This window comes from Hippopotamus amphibius, chromosome 7, assembly GCF_030028045.1.
Source record: "Hippopotamus amphibius kiboko isolate mHipAmp2 chromosome 7, mHipAmp2.hap2, whole genome shotgun sequence".
Taxonomy (NCBI): Eukaryota; Metazoa; Chordata; class Mammalia; order Artiodactyla; family Hippopotamidae; genus Hippopotamus; species Hippopotamus amphibius.
In genome coordinates this window covers 12,311,751-12,331,550 of record NC_080192.1, presented here as the reverse complement: position 1 = coordinate 12,331,550, position 19,800 = coordinate 12,311,751, and the positions used below count along the sequence as shown (strand labels likewise).

The 19,800-nt window shown below is 49.4% G+C and overlaps 1 protein-coding gene and 1 non-coding gene across 2 annotated transcripts; one reads left to right on the top strand and one right to left on the bottom strand.

Moving 5' to 3' along the window:
- Positions 1-12,539: 12,539 nt before the first annotated feature.
- TRNAG-CCC (transfer RNA glycine (anticodon CCC)) lies at positions 12,540-12,612 on the bottom strand. Its single transcript has one exon. It is a non-coding gene; the product is annotated as a tRNA-Gly (tRNA).
- Positions 12,613-13,159: 547 nt separating this feature from the next.
- Positions 13,160-15,852, top strand: LOC130857116 (apolipoprotein L6-like). The gene is made up of 3 exons (XM_057742463.1): positions 13,160-13,239; positions 14,074-14,899; positions 15,727-15,852. Exons 1-3 carry the CDS (start codon positions 13,160-13,162, stop codon positions 15,850-15,852), a joined length of 1,032 nt encoding a protein of 343 aa, XP_057598446.1.
- The last annotated feature ends 3,948 nt before the right edge of the window (positions 15,853-19,800 follow it).

Here is a 19,800-nt window from a genome sequence, read left to right as displayed (position 1 = left end):
TCTCAAATCTTCCACGAAAGGAGAGTCCCGTGTGTGTGAAAATGGTAACGAAGGTGAGAGTCACTGTTGACAATCCTCCCCATCGTCAAGGTGAACGCATCCGGTCCTTCTAGAACCCTAGGAAGCGGGTGAAATGGTGCTGGAGGATTCTTAGGACAGGCAGCAAGAGCCTGGAACCCAGGGGTCCCGGGGTCAAGTGCAGTGCCCCTCTCTCCCCTGTGACCGCTGGTTTCCTGCCCCTCTGTGAACTGGGCTCGGCCTCCAGGCAAAGCTATGGGGGCACGGATGGTACTTTTGCTACATTTGGCAAAGTGCTCTCAGGCAGCGTTTGCTCAAACTTCCTAAATGCCGTGCCCAGGGAAAAGGGCAGTGATTCCTGGAATCCAAGGATCTCAGGGTCAGAGTGTTCCTTGGGCCCCGTCTCCACCCCTCATGACTGTCATTGCCCGAGCCAGGGGCGATGGAGCTGCCAAAGGATCCCACGATGCCTTTCGGGGCCGTGAACGTGGAGTCGTGGTTTGGGATTATCGTGCCCTTGGGCCTACGTGCCCTGCTCTGAGCTGCCTGGCCGGATTCAGGTTGCTGCCAGTCAGCAGCAGCTGGGCTGAGCCATCTCCCAGCAGCTCGTGGAGGGTAGGTGTTGCAGGAAAGAGAGTGGGGCACCAAAGGACGGTCACGTCCTAGGTCACATCCGAGTCCCTGGGACGGCCGCCGATTGTGGGTTCTTGGCATCGTGCAGGAAAGAGTTCAAGAGTGAGCCATAGGAAAGAGAACGAAGGTTTATTCAGGGAGAAACACACTCTGTAGACAGAATGTGGGCCATCTCGGCAGGTGAGAGAGGCACCAGGGTACAGGGGTTGTCAGTTTTGATAGGGGTGGGTGATTTCATAGGCTAATGAGTGGGAGGAGTATTCCAGCTATTTTGGGGAAGGGGTGGGGATTTCCAGGAATTGGGCCACCACCCACTTTTGACCTTAATATGGTTGGCCTTGGAACTGTTGTCATGGTCCATCTTGAACCTAGTTGGTTCTAATTATGTCATGTCCTCGGGCTATGTCATTCTCTTAAAGGTTGTGCCCTGCCCACTTCCTGACTCAGAGGGCACCCCTGTGTGCAGCTCGGGCCCTCACCTAACAAGGGACCTTGGAGAGCAAAGAGTGGCATGTCCTTTGGTAGAGCCACATAAAATCTACCACCGTCACCATTTCTCAGTGTACAGTTCAGAGGCATTAAGTACATTCAGTTATTGTGCAACATCACCGCCGTCCGCCCAAGGAACCCTTTCCCTCTCGCGAAACTGAAACTCTGTCCCCCATTAAACAGCATGGTTCCCTTCCCGCCTCCCCACCAGCCGCTGGTAATCAGCATTCCACTTCTGTCTTTATGAGCTTGACTACCCTAGGGACCTCTTCTAAGTGGACTCGTGCAGTATCTGTCTTTTTCTGACCCTCATTTCCCTGAGCATATTTCCAAGGCTCATCCGTGTTGCAGCCCATGTCAGAATTCCCTTCCTTTTTAAAGGTTAGATATTTGAATGTATGTATATATTACATTTTTCTCTCCCTGTGTTTTTGAACCCAAGTTCATGTGTCTGACACACAACGAGGCCAAACAAACTGAAATGTTGGGGTTTGGAGCAGGGAGAGGTTTATTGTGGGGCTGAGCAAGGAGAACAGGTGGCTCATGTGCAAAGATCCAAACTTCCCAATGGTTTTTTGGGGAAGAGTTTGTTTTTTAAAATTATTATTCTTTTAAAGTTTTTTTTTTTTTTGACTTTGTTGGGTCTTAGCTGCAGCACGTGGACTTTTCATTGTGGCACGAGGGCTTCTCTCTGGTTGTGGCACACAAAGGCTCCAGAGCACGTGGGCTCTCTAATCAAGGCACGAGAGCTCAATAGTTGTGGCAAATGGGCTTAGTTGCCCCAAGGTATGTGGGATCTTGGTTCCTGGACCAGGGATTGAACCCTTGTCCCTTGCATTGGAAGGCAGATTTTTTACCACTGGACCACTGAACCACTGGAAGTCCCTGGGAGGGGTTTTTAAAGGCAAAACTGGGGGGGGGGGGGGGCTGCAAGGTGTGTGACCTTCTTCTGATTGGTTGGTGAGGAGGTAACAGGGTGGTGCTCCAGGAATCTCAGGCATCAGCCTTCTGGTTCCATCCAGTCTGGGGTCTGTGAGCTTGTATGGACGTGAAGTCACCATCCTCCACCTGGGAGGTGGCCCCAGCTCCTAGAAAAACTCAGAGATTTGTATCAGATTGTTAAGTAAACCCCTTGAGGAGGAACTAGGACTCTGCTTCATTGCTGCACTGTTGTTTCTTGACTGCCTTTCCTTTGTTTCTGGCTTCCCTCCCTTCCTTAATCAGTAACTCTTTAAATCTGCCCTTTGGAACTCAAGGAAGGTCTAGGAGGCTGAAGCCTTTTTCCTACAAACAAGAAATGGGGTACACAGAAAGGCTTTTGTACCCAGAAGGGCTCCATAGGGTCCTGTCTGGTTTCAGTCCCCCTTTTTCTTTGATATTCTTCAATCTTGAGGAGAACAGGTGTGGGATAAGAAAGGGAATGATGTTTTGGATAGAGAGCTTAATCATAAAGTTGGCAGAGGACGTGGCTTTAGGGGGACTTGGTTTCACATGGACACTTGGGTTGCTTCCATCTCTTGGCGGCTGTGAATGGCGCGGCTGTGAATATGGCTGCACAAATACCCCTGCGTTCCCGCTTCCCATTCTTTTGGGTGTATTCCTAAAAGTGGAATTGCTGGGTCAAATGATAATTCTATTGTTAACTTTTTGTGGGTCCTCCATATTGTTTTCCACAGCAGCTGCACCGTTTGACATTCCCATCAGCAATGCACAGTGTTCTAATTTCTTCACAGCCTCGCCAACACTTATTTTCTGAATTTTAAAAATAATAGCCATTCTAAGGGGTGTGCGTTGTTGGCAGGGGTGTGGTGATGGAAAGCCCAGCTCTCCTCCCCTGCTTGACCCCAGGATCTGAGACCTTAGTGACAGCAGCGGCGCGGCAGCTGGGGCTTGGTGGGGCAGGATGCTACTTTGCAACACCCTGTGTGAGCTCTAGTCCACATACCATTTCCCCCAATAACCAGAACGCATGAGCCTGTTACCTGAAAACTGGGTTCACCTCTTGGTGGTTGTCAAGCCAATACATACTACCAAACCAAAGACTGGAAGAAGGAATGATGTATTCTTACTTGCAGCAACTAAAGAGAACACCAGGCGTCTTTCCCAAAGCAGTGTCTTCTCTGATCAGCAAAAATGGGGACGTTTCAAGCCAAGGGTCCTCACATATTCATGCAGGGGCTTGAGCAGAGGTGAATTCAGCATAGAATTGGGGTAAAGGTTGACAGAGTCCATGCTTTAGTAGACTGAGGTCAGGAGGGTCCACATCATCCTTCCATCTTGTACCTGGGTGGAGGCCTTCGTTCCTGCAGAACTCAGAGCTATATTATTATGTATTTTCCTTGAGGAGGAACCAGGACTCAGTTTTATTGATGAGCTATTGTTTCTTGGCTGCTTTTCCTCTGTTCCTGCATTCCCTCACTTCCCTTGACATCATTACTGAGACCTGTTCAAAGGCAAGCATTGCAACCAGGCTTACATCATAAAATGGCTTAGGCCAAAATGGCTTCTCTTATGTCAAGAAAGCTATTCCTGGTTCTCTTCTCCAGGGACCCCCTAACCTATCTGCTTACAATTCCATGACTTAAGGCTCTCCTCATCTAGGAGATTTAGCTTGATATCCCCTCCCTGTGCCCCCCAAACCTTCCACGAGTTCACCCAGTTCACCTAGTAATTGTTACACTGGAAGCTGAAAAGGTGAGCTTGTCTTTAAAAAAACAACACAGCTTTATTGAGATAAATTCACGTACCATACGATTCACTCATAAGATGTACAAGTCGGTGGTTTTTAGCATAGCCACAGAGTTGCAATTATCACACTACCTAATTCTGGAACATTTTCATCGCCCCCCAAAGAAACCCCATACCCAGGAGCATTCTCTCCCCGTTTCTCCCTCCCCCATCCCCTGGCAACCACCAATGCACTTTCTGTGTTTACGCATGTGCCTCTTCTAGACACTTCATATAAATGGAATCACACGAACGTGAGCAAAGGATGAGATGTAGTGAACACCTGTTGCTTTTGTCTGCCCAACATCCTGTCTTGGTCTTTTCTGGGATTGGCACCTTTTCCCTTGGGTAACTGCCTCTCCTCCACCCCATGTGGTTCTGGTGGGTGCGCTAACCAACAAACCTCCCCTTCATGCCCACCACCCTGTTATGGCCTGAATGTTTTCGTGCCTCCCCACCCCAAATTCACATGCTGGAATCCTGCACCCAATGTGAGGTTATTAGGGGGGCGGGGCCTTTGGGAGGTGACTGGGGCATGAGGATTGGAGGTGTCTGAGCACGGGTTGGGAAAGAATTTCCAGACACAAGGCAGTATGTAAGGAAGACAGAGTTTATTAGAGAGAAAGGACGCTTTAAAGACAGCGGGATGACTTCCTGGCATACCAGGGAGAGCTGACCCTCTGGTGGGCTCGCAGGCAACTTTCATAACCCCAAGACAAGGAAAATTCCTGCTAGGAAAATGCCACTAATCGATTGGTCAGTGCACCAAAGGCAACAGGTGTTGTTAGGTGATAGGCTAGGGTCCTATATGGTGAATACCTTCCCTAATACGGGGTCAGGTTAATGGACTAGCCCAAGTCCTGAGTCAAAAATTGCTATGGTTGAGATAACTCTGGAATTTTGTCTTGTGGTTTTGAAGGATGGAGCCCTCAGGAACAGGATTTGTGCCCTTATAAAAGAGATCCCACAGAGCTCTCTGGCCCTTTCCACCATGTGAAGCCACTGTGAAACGTCGGCTTTCACCAGAACCTGACCACACTAGCAGCCTGACCTCAGACTTCGCGCCTCCAGAACTGTGAACAATGAATATTGTGTACAAGCCACTTAGTTTGTGCTATTTTGTTACAGCAGCCCAAAGGGACTAAGACACGCCAAAACACAGGGATGGCGTGTGATCTCAGCTAGCTAATCAGATTCCCTGGTGAGAATGCAAAACTGGAGTAGAGGAGAGGGACAGGCGACTGAGTGATGGAAACAGCCTCGCGTCTTGGCTCTGAGCTCCCAACAAGTCACCAGGCTGCCTGCTTCCTGGTCTCTCCTAGCCCTGATGGTCCAGCTGTAACTTTGAGGCTGGAGCTGCCCCAGAGGCTTTCCAAAAGATTCTTAAGTTTAAATGAGCCCTACTGCACTTTCAGTTCAAATGAGTGATTATGTAATAGTCTAAACCAATTATTCCCAGTGTCCCCTTAAGATTTAGTAAATAAAGGGAAGGAGTCAAGCATAAACGTACATACATACATAAAGAAATAAGCAAGCTTGAGAATCAATCTGTATCGCTTGCAGTTCAAAGGAGTTAATAAAACCGCACATCCAAGCAGGCGTCTGATAATCAGCTATAATTCTTCAGCAACAGTGATCGCAGCCAGGCCCTGGGCCAGGGGAAGGTGGCAAGGAGGCTCTGACTTCCTGCAGTCAGGCTGGTTAAACAGATTGGTTTAATCCTCTCCCTCTCATTTAGCTTACAAGAGTGAAAATGTTGTTTGCTTGTTTGTTAACAGTAGAAATTCTCTAAGCCTTTGACAAGTGTTAACTAGGATATATATGTTTTTAATTTATTTATCTATTTATTTTATTTTTTGGCTGTGTTGGATCTTCTTTGCTGCGCACGAGCTTTCTCTCGTTGCGGCGAGCGGGGGCTACCCTTCCTTGCAGTGCGTGGGCTTCTCATTGCTGTGGCTTCTCTTGTTGCAGAGCACAGGCTCTAGGCTCGTGGGCTTCAGTAGTTGCAGCATGTGGGCTCAGTAGTTGTGGTGCACGGGCTTAGTTGCTCCACAGCATGTGGGATCTTCCCGGCCCAGGGATTGAACCTGTGTCCCTTGCATTGGCAGGTGGATTCTTAACCACTGCGCCACCAGGGAAGTCCCTAACTAGGATTTTTTTGAAATTCCCCCCAAAGTATAGTATTTGTTAATTCCCCTCCCTCCCCCAATCCGGACCCTCTTCACTGGTGACTAAATCAAGGTGCTTAGGAATAAGAACAGAGGACAAGTCCTCAGGGTATGGGAGGGGTGAACATAGGTTTAGGGAGTAGCTTTCCAGGATTGGCAGGGAAACAGGCAGAGCGAGAAGTCACCTGCAGCTTCTCCCCGTCATCATCAAGCTCTGTGGCCGAGTGGTGTAAAACCTCCCCGCAGGAGCAGAAGGCAGCTGAGAGCGGCGAGAATGTGGGCAGGAGCAGGAGAGGCCTCCCAAGAGGTTGTTTAGGTGGAGAGAGGCTGGAACATCTCCTCCCTCCCCTGCCTGAGTCTAGCCCTCCCCTGCCCACCACAGGCGCCCACCCCCGGGGCCTGAGCAAGGCCTGGGAGATGGGCTGAGGGCTGATGGGGAGGGGACTTCACAGAGAGATGGGAGCCTGTTCCCAGGGTGGGCTGGATGCTGGTGGCGGAAAGGCGGACCCCTGCAGCTCCTCAGAGCCAGGCTGGCATCACGGAGCCTGCAGTGAGGCACCAGGGGATGTTTCACCAGAAGGAGGCAGTGACTGCCCAGCGGGAGGGTGGGGCAAAGGAGACCTCTGCACAGGCCAGCCAGACCCCAGAGGGACAACACAGGCACCCCCAGCCAGAGGTCACCTCGGGGCATACAAGAGAGAGAAAAAAACCCTGGTTAAAAGGAAACGGCAGGCCCAAAATGGAGTCACTTATGCTAAACCCACAACAGCAAAGTGAGACTTAGTACCTAACCCAACTGCAGTGTCAACCCCCAGGAAGGCAACCTGTAATCAGTCGCCCTAGTGGTCAGCCTGGTGGGGTGATTCCGGTCCCCAGGGGAGGTGACCTTGCCTGAAACAACACATTCTTTGCTAATAATTTCCTTTTTCTACCCTGTTCTGCCTTTAAAAACCTTTCCTCTTCTACAGCTCAGCAGAGCTCCTTTCTATTTGCTAGATGGGACCCTGCCCAGTTCACAAATCGATAAATAAAGTCAATTTGATCCTGAAATTTAGTCAGTTGAATGTTTGTTTTTTAACACCCCTATGGGAAATTGGGGCCTGATGACTTTGAATCCATTTTCCATAGGATTAAGAAAACTCATCCTGAAACCGTGCCCCACAGGGTTAAAAGACACTGGTGGCTGACAGAAATTCTTGAGCTTGTTATAAAGAACAGCAGGTAAGAACAGCTTGTTAAAAACTCCTCCACTTGTAAACTGCCTTCACTGACCAGGCTGGCTGTGATTATTTTTTTGACTCCCTTAACCCCCGCTTTAGATAACTCTGCCATGTGGGTCACTGTAGTAACAGGGCGATGGATGGGCTTAAGTTGTTTTCCAGGAACTTGGAGTCGGCGCTGTCTGGTTCAAACTGGCTAAGTGTGGTTGGGACCACAGACCCTAAAACTGGGCCTGCGCAAGCATCCAAGGAACAACCTTTTGGCATCAGAGGGCCGACAACTGCGCCCTCAGACCATGCAAAGAGGGTCCATTTGTACACATGCACCCCACGAAGAAGCACGTGACCCAGATCCACCTGCACAGAACCCCGATCACCTCACATTTTCCCCACCTCCAGTCGCCGTTCCCCACGCCTAAGGCCACCCTGCTTCTTCCTCCCGTAAATATCTCAAGCCCCTCGCCTTCGGGGAGGCAGACCTGAGATTTGTTCTGTGTCCTCAGTTGGTTGCCTTGTGAATAAAATTTCTCTGCTGCAAACCTCGCCGTGGTCAGGCAAACGAGCCTGGCTTGGTAGCTTTAGCTGAGTGTGTTGTTGTTGTTGTTTAATTTTTAATACATTTATTTATTTATTTATTTTATTTTTGGCTGCGTTGGGTCTTCGTTGCTGCGAGCGGGCTTTCTCTAGTTACGGTGAGTGGGGGCTACTCTTCATTGCGGTGCGTGGGTTTCTCATGGCGGTGGCTTTTCTTGTTGAGGAGCACAGGATCTAGGCGTGTGGGCTTCAGTAGTTGCGGCTCCCAGGCTCTAGAGCACAGGCTCAGTAGTTGTGGCGCACGGGCTTAGTTGCTCCACGGCATGTGGGGTCTTCCCGGACCAGGGCTTGAACCTGTGTCCCCTGCATTGGCAGGTGGATTCTTAACCACCATGCCACTAGGGAAGCCCAAGAGTGTGTTTTACATGCAAGAGACAGAGATACCTTGAGGCCAGTTGGTTTCTTTCCAGCAGGTTGAGGGCCCTTGAGAAAGGTTAGGTGACTTTTAGGAAATGAAGCAGCTCCACTTTGTGCTCATCTGGGTTTCAGGGCGCACTTTCTGTCTCACTGCGGAAGCAGGTCTCCTGCAGGTGACAGATGACTTGCTCACCTAGCATCTCTTGGGGCTATGGTTTCATAAGAGTCGCTGTTTTAAACACCGCCCCGCCCCCCCAGTTCAATGGCCAGGCAGTCCCTGAGGCTCCCAGGACTGAAAAGAGGCCACAACATCTGGTGTGTTGCCAGGGAAAACAGCAAGATGGTGCAGATGGCCCGGCAGCCTGGGGTTTGCCAACTCCAGCTCCAGGACAGCTTCTGGTCAAAGCGTCCCCAGGTGCAGGAGGCCAAGGCACCAGGGCTGCAAAGGCTCCCATAGGTCCCAGCTCAGGGCCTTCCAGCTTCTCAGTCCTGTTCATAGGGCCAGGGAATAGCAGTCAGCTCCAGCCCTGCAGACTAAGCCTGACTGGGTGGGCACCCCTCCCACAAAGCAAAGCCCCCAGTGTGGCCTCAAGGGGGTCTGGGTAGAGGGCCTGGGACCTCTGGCATAATAATTGTGAACAAACCACATGGCCCCTAGTCCCATCTTGCACACACACACATACACAAAAATCTCAGCCCATGACTGCTCGAGAGGCTATTCCTATAGATACAGGGTCTAGAACTGGGGCTGCCATTTCTTAGCTGTGTGACCATGGGGAAGCCACCCACACTCTTGAGGTCTCAGTTTCCTTATCTGTAAAATGGGAGAGTCAGGACCACAATCCTGTGTCTCCAATCACTGGGGCAAGATGTGTTTCAGAGTTTCCAATTTGGGGGTTTTGGGGAAAATGCAGATATTATATGTCATGTAACATCCTCAGAAGCCCTCTTGTACTGTAAACCTAAAGCTGGGTTTTTATTGTTGTTGTTTGTAATGCAAGTGCCTGACTTAAGCTTTGATTGCTGAGGCATTCACCTCAAAGATGGTGATCTTGAATAAACACATCACCAGCCCCAGGACTAAGTAAAGAACCAGCTGCCTACCCCACTGAAGCTCCTTGGTTTTAGAGATCTTGGTTGATTTCAGTTACTGACCATTTGGGTCACTTTTTTCCGGGCTTTAAATTTCCCCTCTCGTGTTTTAAATTCACCAGTAAAGAGCCCTTGAAAACATAGGATCCCCACCCTTGACCATAGTAAAACAGAACCCCGGGCCCTCTTGCTCTCTCTCCCCCTCTCTCTCTTTCCTCCCTTCTCCACCTCAAACCCTGCCCACTCTCCCACCCCTGTGTGGCCCAGGTATGCTATATCATTTCCAGGCATTAAAGCATTTTCTTTTATCTAATTTCCAGGTTCTATAAGTCATAAACCTTTACTTATTTTTAAGTTTTCTGATCGTTATTGCTGAAGGGCATCTTGCAATCATGAGAACCCCCGGGGGCTGGTCCAACCACAACGTTGGTTATTATAGGCTGAGACCTGTCCCAAACACCCTCCTTAGTCAAGCACTATGTGTATTTCTGCTGGGAAACTGTGACTATTCAAATGAATAGTCAAAACTATACACTTGCACCAGTGCAGGTCAGCTTTTACCACCAAATGCATTATGGAAAAACATTTCTGTTTTCAGAGGCTTTTGCATTTTGCAGCTACAGAAAAGAGGTCTTAGACTTTAAGGTCACTCACCTCGGAGGGCAGATGATGGCACCCGTGGAAGTTAAACTGAGCAGGACCCTGTGGGGCTCCTGGGCACGGAAGCATTTCTGTGTCCCCATTTCTTGTTTGTAGGGAATAGACTCCAGCCTCCACAAACTTCCCTGAGTCCCAAAGGGCAGACTAGAACAGCTGCTAATAGGGAAGAGAGGCGATGCAGAGACAAGGGAGGGGCAGCCAAGAAAGAACAGTGCAGCCTTGCAGCAGGGTCCTGGTTCCGCCTCAAGGGATACACATAGCAATATCTTTGAGCTCTTTGATGAACTAAAACCCCCAGCAAACGGAATATGTTCGCATTCTTCATTCCAGAGACGATCACAGTTTGATAACCTGGAGAAGCTCAGCAGGAGACCACCTGAGGCCAGGTTAAAGGAGTGCAGGCCCTGTGCACACCCTGATCCTTATCAGCTACCCTGCCCTTGAACCATTGCTACAAACTCCTCACCAAATCCTCCCAGGTTGGGACACACAGTTTTGAGGGGCGTGAGCCCACTGTGTCCCCCTTTGCCTGGTAAAGCAATCAAGCTATTCTTTCCTCCTGCACCCAAAGCTCTGTCTCTGAGGTCTGATTCAGCGTCGGTGCACAGAGGCCAAATGTTCAGCACCAGCAGGACTCTTGATGCGTCTGCTGGGTGTTGGTTCCACACTGGACGCTCCCTCACTTGGTCCTGGGCCCCTCATGATAGCTCTCCCCCACAAGTGATCATTTAATAAATACCCATTTCACAGATGGGGAATCGAGGCCAAGGGAGTTGAGGAACCAGCTCACCGTGATAGCCCTCCAGGTGGTCTGCTTGACTTCACAGTCCTTGCCTGACGTAACTACCCTTGTTCTACCCTCAGCACAGCTGGAACCAGGAAAAGAGAGACTCAGGCCTGACCCGGATTCAGCTATCCACTTCATTGCGCCTCTATTAGAGAAAGAAGCAGAAAGGAAAGTAAAAGTGCAAGCCGTTTCTCAATAAGCACCAGGGTCTTCCTGAAAGAGCCGCCTTGGGCATTGGCATTTCTGTGCCTGCCTCATTGAACTTGGACCCAGTTTTGCAATCAGAGCCTCGGGCCTTTCCCCCGGTGAGCAGAACCAGCTGGAGACTCTGCACTTTGTGTTTGTCCTCCTGCAGCCCAGACACTCACAGCCCCCTGCTGGACCAGAGACCCCCAGAGAGGAGAGGACAGAAGGCGCTCGGAACCTGAGGCTACAGTGAGAGCGTCACTGAGAACAGGTGGGGCAGGAGACCCAGGAGGAGGGCTGCTTTGGGGCCTCTGCTTCTAAAGGACAATGTGCCCATGAGGTTGGCCACCTGTGCTTGGTATGGGAGCAAGAGCTGTTGTCAGGAACCGCACACCCCGTCCCCCGCTCCCACCCTGGGCTTCAAATCCCCTTCCAGCCAATTCCTAATGTGAACTTGGGTCTGAAGTTCAGCTTCTTTACTTGATTAATCAGGATAGGAATCTCTCCCTCAGGGGTCATTCGAAGTTTCAATAAAAACGTGATTAAGCTTCTGGTTAGGCCAACCAAGTTGCATCTTCCCCTCTATGGCTGGGGACCCCAGGATCCCAGACAGAGAGAGAGAGCCTGGACTGCTGAACGTAGGAAACCACATGCACCAAGGCGTTTCCCTAGCCATTCTCTACAGGAGTGGTGTAGGGGTGTCATCTTTGCAGAGAAAGATGTTGGATGAGTTGTCTCAAAACTGCAACCTGCAGTGTTTCTTGGCTTGTAGGTTTATTTAGGGTAGTTTGGGGGTAGGGGGAGTTGGGGATAAAGGTTAAGAGGATTATCTCAAAGCTGTGTTTCAGAGTAACCGACTTTTCTGACGTCAATGGTGTGTGTGAGGAAGTTGGTTTGCAGGGGAAGGGACAGAGTATGGTGGGGCTGAAGGCTCCCCAAGCAGCAAAGAAAGACTCACGAATAAAAGCTCTCATACAAAAATAATGTCTCTAATCTTCTCCCATCATTTCCATCCCTCTCCCAACATAACGTCCTCTGACATCCTCTGAGAGAAGGTCAGTAGAGAGGGGATGGGGCCTGATGGGACCAAAGGGCCCCCTGCTGTCACTTTAGCCCTTCATCCGATAGGACTAATATGAAAAATGGGGGGGGGGGGAGGCGGTTTCGGGGTTGTCGGTAAAGAATGGGGCTCCCCCAGGGTTTCTCAGCTTCAGCACCACTGACATTTTGGACTGGACCATTCTTTGCTGTGGGGACCGTCCTGTGCATTGTAGGGTGTTTAGCAGCATCTCTGGCCTCTACCCACTAGACGCCAGTAGCAGCACTGCCCACCAGCCCCGAATGTCTATGGCGTTACCAATATCCCCAGGGAGAAAACTCACCCCTGATTGAGATCTAGTGCTCTAGACCTGGCTGGAATCACATTGGGTTCCCCCACTTTCCAAGTGCGTGATATTTCTTTGCGGTGTATTTCTTTTTTCTCTTTTCTTTCTTTCTTCCTTTCTTTCTTTCTTTCAAGTTTCTTCCACTTTTCTATTGACAGTTTTTTTTTTTTAATATTTATTTATTTGGCAGCCTTGGGTCTTAGTTGCGGTATGCAGAATCTAATTCCCTGACCAGGGATCGAACCTGGGTCCCCTGCATTGGGGGTGCAGAGTCTTAGCCACTGGACCACCAGGGAAGTCCCTGTAGTGTATTTCTACAATGAAATACTACATAGCAATTATTTTTAAAACTACCAAACGTTTTTAAAACCATGACAAAATGAATGAATTTCACAGACATTGTATTGAGTGAAAGAAACCAAACAAATGACTCCATTGACATGAGGTTCAAGACCAGGTAAACGAATCAAAGTTACAGAAATCAGAATAGTGGTTACCTCTGTGGTGGAGGTGTATCGACTGGCAGGGGGTTAAAGGAACCTTCTGTTCTCTATCTTGAACTGGGTGGTGATGACTCAGGTGTGTGATGCCAAAATGTATTGAGCTGAGGACCTCATTTTGTGTATCCTATATAAGCTCCACTTCAACATAAAATGTAAAAACAACAGTTGGCAAATATTTAGTACATTATGTCTTATTTTTAGTTTGATTCCACATCATCTAAAAATCTCTCCACACTTGATTTTCACAAGGTTTTGGGGTCCCTGCAGTAAACCTGTTTTCTGTTTCCACCCAGAAAATCCTTGGACTCGCGGTGACAGCTCTCATTCTCCCACGGGCAAAATGAGCACTGATGTGGTGCCACAGACTCTGCGGAACAACCAGGCAGGGAAGGAATGCAAGGCTGGCGTTGGTTTGCAGAGGTAACCGAGAGCGCTTTGTCCCCGGGGAAAGGGCTACTTCTGCAGCAATGCTTAGGCATCCTCACCACACGCCACAAACGTGTTCCAAGAGCATCAGCCACACAGTGCGCCCTGCCCTCCCACTGGTCTGCATTACGTGTATGCAGATATGTCTCCTGGGGGGGCATACTCCACGGGCTACACTAAATATTTTGGAGCGCAAGTCAGGTTCTTGTCGGGTACGTGACATTGGGCAACAAGACTCCAAGGGCAGAAATCGCCCCCTCGGGCCTCACCTCTGTGAGGTTCACGTATCACCAAAAAAGCCCTTTAGTGTTACCGCATTCGTGAAGTGAAGCCCACGTTCATCAGCAGACGTAGAACCGCCAGTCCAACACAGGCCATCAGCAAATGTCTGCAGAGGGAATTAGGTGAACGAAATGCATCACAGACCCAGATTGCAATTTTTGCTATGTCAGCAGGCATCGCTGCCTAATGCAGGATGCATTCGGTTTCATCAAAAAACACAAGAAGCCATGCTCTCGTTAGCTACCAACCACGCGAAAGACAAAACTTCACAGTGAACGCAAAGAGGCGTGGTCGATCTCTGCAGCTACAAATCTCTCGGTTGTCTCTCCTCATCCCTACAAACCTGAGGCAGCAGAGAGATCAGGGTGGGCTGGAAGGTGACCTGGGGCTTTTCACAGTTGGGTCAGAGGTAACAGAGATGCTAGGAAGATGCAGAGAGAATTTAAAGTCTGGAGGGGCAAAAATATCCAAAAACCACGTGGGCTTGACTAAGAACTTGGCTTTCTCATCTGGGAGGCTGAAAATCTTTATTTCACTCATGCACAGGGATGAGGATGACATTCTTCTGTGTGAAGATGCGAAGCAGCAAGAGAGTGACCTGTTAGCTGAAGAAAGAACATTTTTGGAAGAGTTTCCCATCTTGAAAGGGGAGCTGGAAGTGGGCATCAGAAAGCTCCGTGCCCTTGCAGACCACGTCGACACATCCCACAGAACACTCACCAAGACCGGCGTGGTGGCCAATTCCATCGCTGTGGTCTCAGGAGCCATGAGCATCCTTGGCTTGGCCCTCGCTCCGGCAACAGCATTAGGAAGCCTGGTACTCTACGCTGCTGGTAGAGTTTTGGGGACAGCAGGGGAGGTCACCAGCATCTTGACCAACGTTTTGGAACACTTTCACAGTCAAGAAGCCCGAGCTCAGGTCGGTAGCCTAATGCCCACCGGTGGTCAAGAGGTCAGGAGAGCTGGGGCAGCCTATGTCGTGGCTGCCGGAAAAGTGGTCCAGGATTGTGGAAGCACCATCAAGGATATCCGGAAGAGCATCCGTGCCTTTCAGATAGCCAGGGCCCACCCACGCCTGGCCACTGCCGCCAAGCGTCTCCTGACCACTGGCCAAGTCTCAGCCCGCAGGACCAGGCAGGTGCAACGGGCCTTTGAAGGTACCACACTGGTGATGAAAACAAACGCGCGCTTGCTGGGTAGTGCGATGGCTGGCTTCTCCCTCAGCGTGGACTTGGCCTCCCTCCTGAAGGACTGGAAGCAGCTGAAGGCGGGGGCAAAAACAGAGCTTGCAGAAGAGCTAAGGGCCCAGGCTCGGGAGCTAGAAGGGAAGCTGACAGAACTCACCCAGCGCTATGAGAGCCTGCAGCAGGAGGTGAGGCTGTGGTGTCCCTCGTGGGTGGTGCTGGAGGAGGGCGGGAGCTTTAACTGGGGCTTATGGGCACCAGGGTTTATGGGAAGGGTGATGAGGAAGCCAGTGTGTGTGTGTGGAGTTTCCATGGATGTCCCAAGGACATGGGGCATCCCATGGCCCTGGAGGTCCAAAAGGTGTCAAGTTTATCTTGGAGATAGTGGCACCGGTCCCGGACAGACCTGGTCATGCCTTCTGTTTCTCCCTGGATGCTTCTTGACGTCCATGTGCTGGGAAGAGGGTCTTTCCAGCTGTGCAGAAGAACACATTGAGCCACAGGGAGTGTTATGGACTGAAGCGTGTCCTCCTAATATTTATACGTAGAAGCCCAAGCCTCAATGTGACTTTTTGGAGATGGGGCCTTTGGGAGGTGAGTGGGGTTGAATGAGTTTGTAGGGGTAGGGCCCTAATCCTAGGGGACCAGTGTCCTTATAAGAGGAGGAGGAAACACAGAAGGCTCTCTCTTTCCCTGCCTGTGGGTGAAGCAAGAAGATGGCCGTCTGCAGGCCAGGAGGTGTCCTCGCCGGGAACCCAATCGGCCAGAGTCTGGATCTGGGTCTTGCAGCCTCCAGAACTATGAGAAAATACATTTCCGTTGTTTAAGCTCCCCAGCCTGTGGTGTTCATAAGGGAGTTTATATAACTTGCCAAACGCTCGCAGCTGTGTGGAGAGAGAGTCAGGATGACAGCCGGGAGCCTGACTTCCGCGCCTGGGCCTGGGTCTCTACACCATGCTGTGCAGGAACCTTCTGTAGCTTTCCTCTGATTGGTGTTTGTGGGTTTTTTCCCCAGAAACTCTTGCAAGAAAAAAAGTCTATGAGCTCCTCTTTGGAGGGAACCACGGGGATTGTACCTCTGCCACCAGCCGGGCATGGGGAAGCAGGATCCCAGGTGACAGAAGAGGATGAAGACAATTGAGCCCAGGGGCCCCTGAGTGGAATAAAGGGGACCAGGGAGGGGGCGGGCAAGGTTGGCAGAGGCGATGCCTGGAGACTTACCAGCTGGCAGGTCCAGGAGGGTCCTGAGGGCACGGTCAGCTGGTAAGTGTCACACTGCCAGCTAGTGGAGGTCAGCCTGTCCCCTCCCTCCTTCCTTCAGTGTGTAACTCATTCCCTGGCGTCCTTCCGTGCCCCTCCCCGCCCCCCCTACTCGCGTGCATAGTCAGCCCATGTTAAACCTGCGTTGTTTGACACCAGGCTCTATATTAAGTGCTGACATCAGACAGAAGGGCTCCCTTCTTTTATATCGACTCAGCTTTTGTTGCCTCTCTGTGCCAATCCCCCCCTCCCCCGCTCCACCTGGGCACTAATCACTGGCGAGGATCCCAGGTGTGTACATGAAAGGATCTCACTGGAACCTGCTCAACCTGATTCCCACCCAGAAGCAGCCCCTCCGGCCTCCCCACAACACAAGTTCTTGGAGCTCCTCAGGACACGGGAACCTGTAGGAACTCTCCTGGCTTCCCCATTCACCCATTTTACACCTATTTTTTTCTTCTCTATGTTTCAGCTGCCATCTTAAAAGTAGTGCGTGGATATCCAACACAACGTTCTGAAATCCGGGGAAGTAAAGAATAAGGGGAAACATAATGGCCCAAACAAGGGTGACAAATGCTGGTATTTTGGTGGAGAATTTTCTTCCTGTGCTTCGGGTGTTACTGCCTGCTGGGGACCCTCTCTTAAGGCTGTATTGTAAAATAGATATTTTTTCTGTAACCCACTGAGTTTTCTTTCTCTTTCATTCTCAACTCTCTCATTTGCCTAGAGATCTATAACTTTCCATTTTGCTGTTTTCACTTAGCAATATTTTCTACCTTTCCATGCTTCACCACATTTTTATAGACATTTTTTTTATGTTGTGAAACATTCTCTTGACTGTACATACAATGTTTTAATTAGACATATGTTAGTCTTTACCTTGTTAAGTGGCCAAAGCCAATTCAAACTGGCATACGCAAAAAGAAACGAATTTATTGGCTCATGGAGTTAAAAAGCTTAGGGGAGCAGTGGGCTTCAGGTGTGTGTGGATCCAGAGGATAACAGTGATGTCATCAAGCATCCGTCTTTCCATTTCTCAGACAGGCTTCTGCCAGATTCAGGCACCATGGTCTCAGCACCTCCAGGTGTGCCTGCTGCCAGCTGGACGCTCCCATGTGGAAAGGGGTGGGGCAAAAGCCAGGGACCCACTCTGATTGGTCAAGACTGGGTCATGTGCCTTTGCCCGCACTTGTTGCTAGGATGGGCTATGGAAATTCTCTTATGATCTGTAGGATCTGGGGGTTTTATTTTTTTTATTTTTTATTTTTTTTTATTTTTTATTTTTTGGCACACGGGCTTAGTTGCTCCGCGGCATGTGGGATCTTCCTGGAGCAGGGATTGAACTCATGTCCTCTACATTGGCAGGCGGATTCCCAACCACTGCACCACCTAGGAAGCCCGATCTGGGGGTTTTAAATAGTTGTCATCCCAGGCCATGTGGTTCCGGCCTTTGTTGCTGTCATTCCCTTTTTATAAATTTTTCATGAGCCTAACAGTAAGGAAACAGCTTTTACCCCATTTAATATTGTTCTCTTAGCATGCATGAGCATCCTGAAAGTTTTGAATAAACATTATCAATAATAATACCTGCACAAAATATGTAGTCATGAACCTTGGGGTTTTGTTTGTTTTATGGAAAATTTGAAAGAAAAGAAAAGAAAGCAAGGAATCAGAGAATGGAAATTCAAGACTCACCTCTGACACGTATTTGCCTGGTCCCATTTCTGAGTTTTCGTTTCTTCACCCACAAAAGAAATGTAGCCTGAGTAAAATCCAGGACTCCATCTGGGTGCAGATTTACAGCACCAGGCTCACAGCAACCTGGGAGAAAATACTCTTGACAGAAACTTGAAGAATCCTTACTAATGCTCTGAGCCAGCACCCGAGGGGGCGGGACAGGCTCAGCTTTCCATCTGCTTCTCTGGCTCTCAGATTCTTCCACAGGGGCAGCAGCTTCTGGAAAGAAGACTTTCCTCTTGCCCCCTCTCTCTGGCCCTTACTTCCTGCCTCACAGCCCAAGCAGCTCCTCTGCTCTCTTCCTGAAATGCCTTCAGCCCTCAGCTCCTTCCCTATCAGGGTTTACTTCCCAGAAGCATGCTCTTCTACATCACCTGGAATTCTGGTGAAGAAATGCCTTCCCTCCATGTCATCTCCCCAATAGTTAAGTCTTTGCCCTCCTTGCCAAGAGAAGCCCATCAACTCCCTGCATTACTCAGGGCAACCCCACCCCACCACTGTCCTCCTCTCCCTTCTGGGTTGAGTGGGGTTCTTCATGGGTGCCCCTGAGGTGGTACAAGGCCCTCCATCACAGTCCATCAGGAGTTCTGAAAAACCTGTTTGTTCTGAGATGTAGTCTATATTTTAGTAAGATGAGGAAGATGCACATAAGCACGTATCCCGATGAGAGGGGGCAATCAGCTACTACACGCCCTTGATATCACCCCTGCCCTACAGTGTCCTCCTCCTGCCTCTTGTCTGTGGAAAAACTTTAGCATCCTTGGCCTTCCTGAAGTTCCAAAGAATAAATTAATCAGAGAAGTGAGAAAATGAAGAAAGAAAGGAAAATAGTGAAGCAAGACAATATAATAATAGTTTAGCCATTAAACAAAGTGAAGGATCTTTAGTTCCTCCTCAAGGGCTATAGGTAATATTCTGAACTGTTTCCTTTGAGCTGTTTTGCAGATACTGAAACCTCTACCAGGTGGAAGAAGTTAACCGCGTGCTGACCACAAGCATGGAGACCCCAGACTGGTTGGAACCAGATGGTTTATGATGTTGACTCCTGGTTACCTCACCACCAACCAATCAGAAGAATGTCCACGAGCTGATCATGCACCCCAATATCTCCCTCCCTCACCCTGTCTTTAAAAACCTTTCCCTGAAAGCCATCGGGGAGCTTGGGTCTTTGAGCACTAGCTGCCTGGACTCCTTTCTTGGTGCCTACAATAAATGCTGCACTTTCCTTCACCACAACCTGGTGTCAGTAGATTGGCTTTACTGTGCTCAGGTGATTGGGCCCAAGTTTGGTTATTTCCATTACATCCTAACCTTCTTTTAAAAATTAAAAAAAAATCAAAATCTTTTAAAGTCCAAAAGAATCAAAAACCAAAATCAATTTCTCTTCTAGAGTCCAATGCAATTTTAAAATTTTATTTATTTATTTATTTATTTGGTTGTACTGGTTCATAGTTGTGTCAGGCAGGCTCCTTTGTTGTGGCTTGAGAACTCCTTAATTGTGGCATGCAAACTCTTAGTTGCGGCATGTATGTGGGATCTAGCTCCCTGACCAGGGATTGAACCGGGGCCCCCTGTAATGGAAGCTTGGAGTCTTAACCACTGTGCCACCAGGGAAGTCATCAATGCAGTTTTTTAAATCAAGAAACCATCCTCCTCAACATCTTATTTTTACCAGTTTCAGCTCATGGCATACTTTTTTTTTTTTTTATTTTTTTTTTTGGGGGGTACACCAGGTTCAATCAACTGTTTTTATACACATATCCCCATATTCCCTCCCTTCCTTGATGCCCCCCCCCTCGATTCCCCCCCACCCTCCCTGCCCCAGTCCTCTAAGGCATCTTCCATCCTCGAGTTGGACTCCCTTTGTTATACAACAACTTCCCACTGACTATTTTACAGTTGGTAGTATATATATGTCTGTGCTACTCTCTCGCTTCGTCTCAGTTTCCCCTTCACCCCCCGCCCCCTCCCATACCTCGAGTTCTCCAGTCCATTCTCTGTATCTGCTTCCCTGTTCTTGTCACTGAGTTCATCAGTACCATTTTTAGATTCCGTATATGTGAGTTAGCATACAATATTTGTCTTTCTCTTT

What these genes read in the sequence shown, in the direction of transcription:
- LOC130857116 (XM_057742463.1), top strand. Translation starts at nt 13,160, where the DNA reads ATGAGCACTGATGTGGTGCCACAGACTCTGCGGAACAACCAGGCAGGG. An exon ending in GCTGGCGTTGGTTTGCAGAG is followed by an intron (nt 13,240 to 14,073) that starts GTAACCGAGAGC and finishes ACTCATGCACAG; the next exon opens with GGATGAGGATGACATTCTTC. An exon ending in ATGAGAGCCTGCAGCAGGAG is followed by an intron (nt 14,900 to 15,726) that starts GTGAGGCTGTGG and finishes TTTTTTCCCCAG; the next exon opens with AAACTCTTGCAAGAAAAAAA.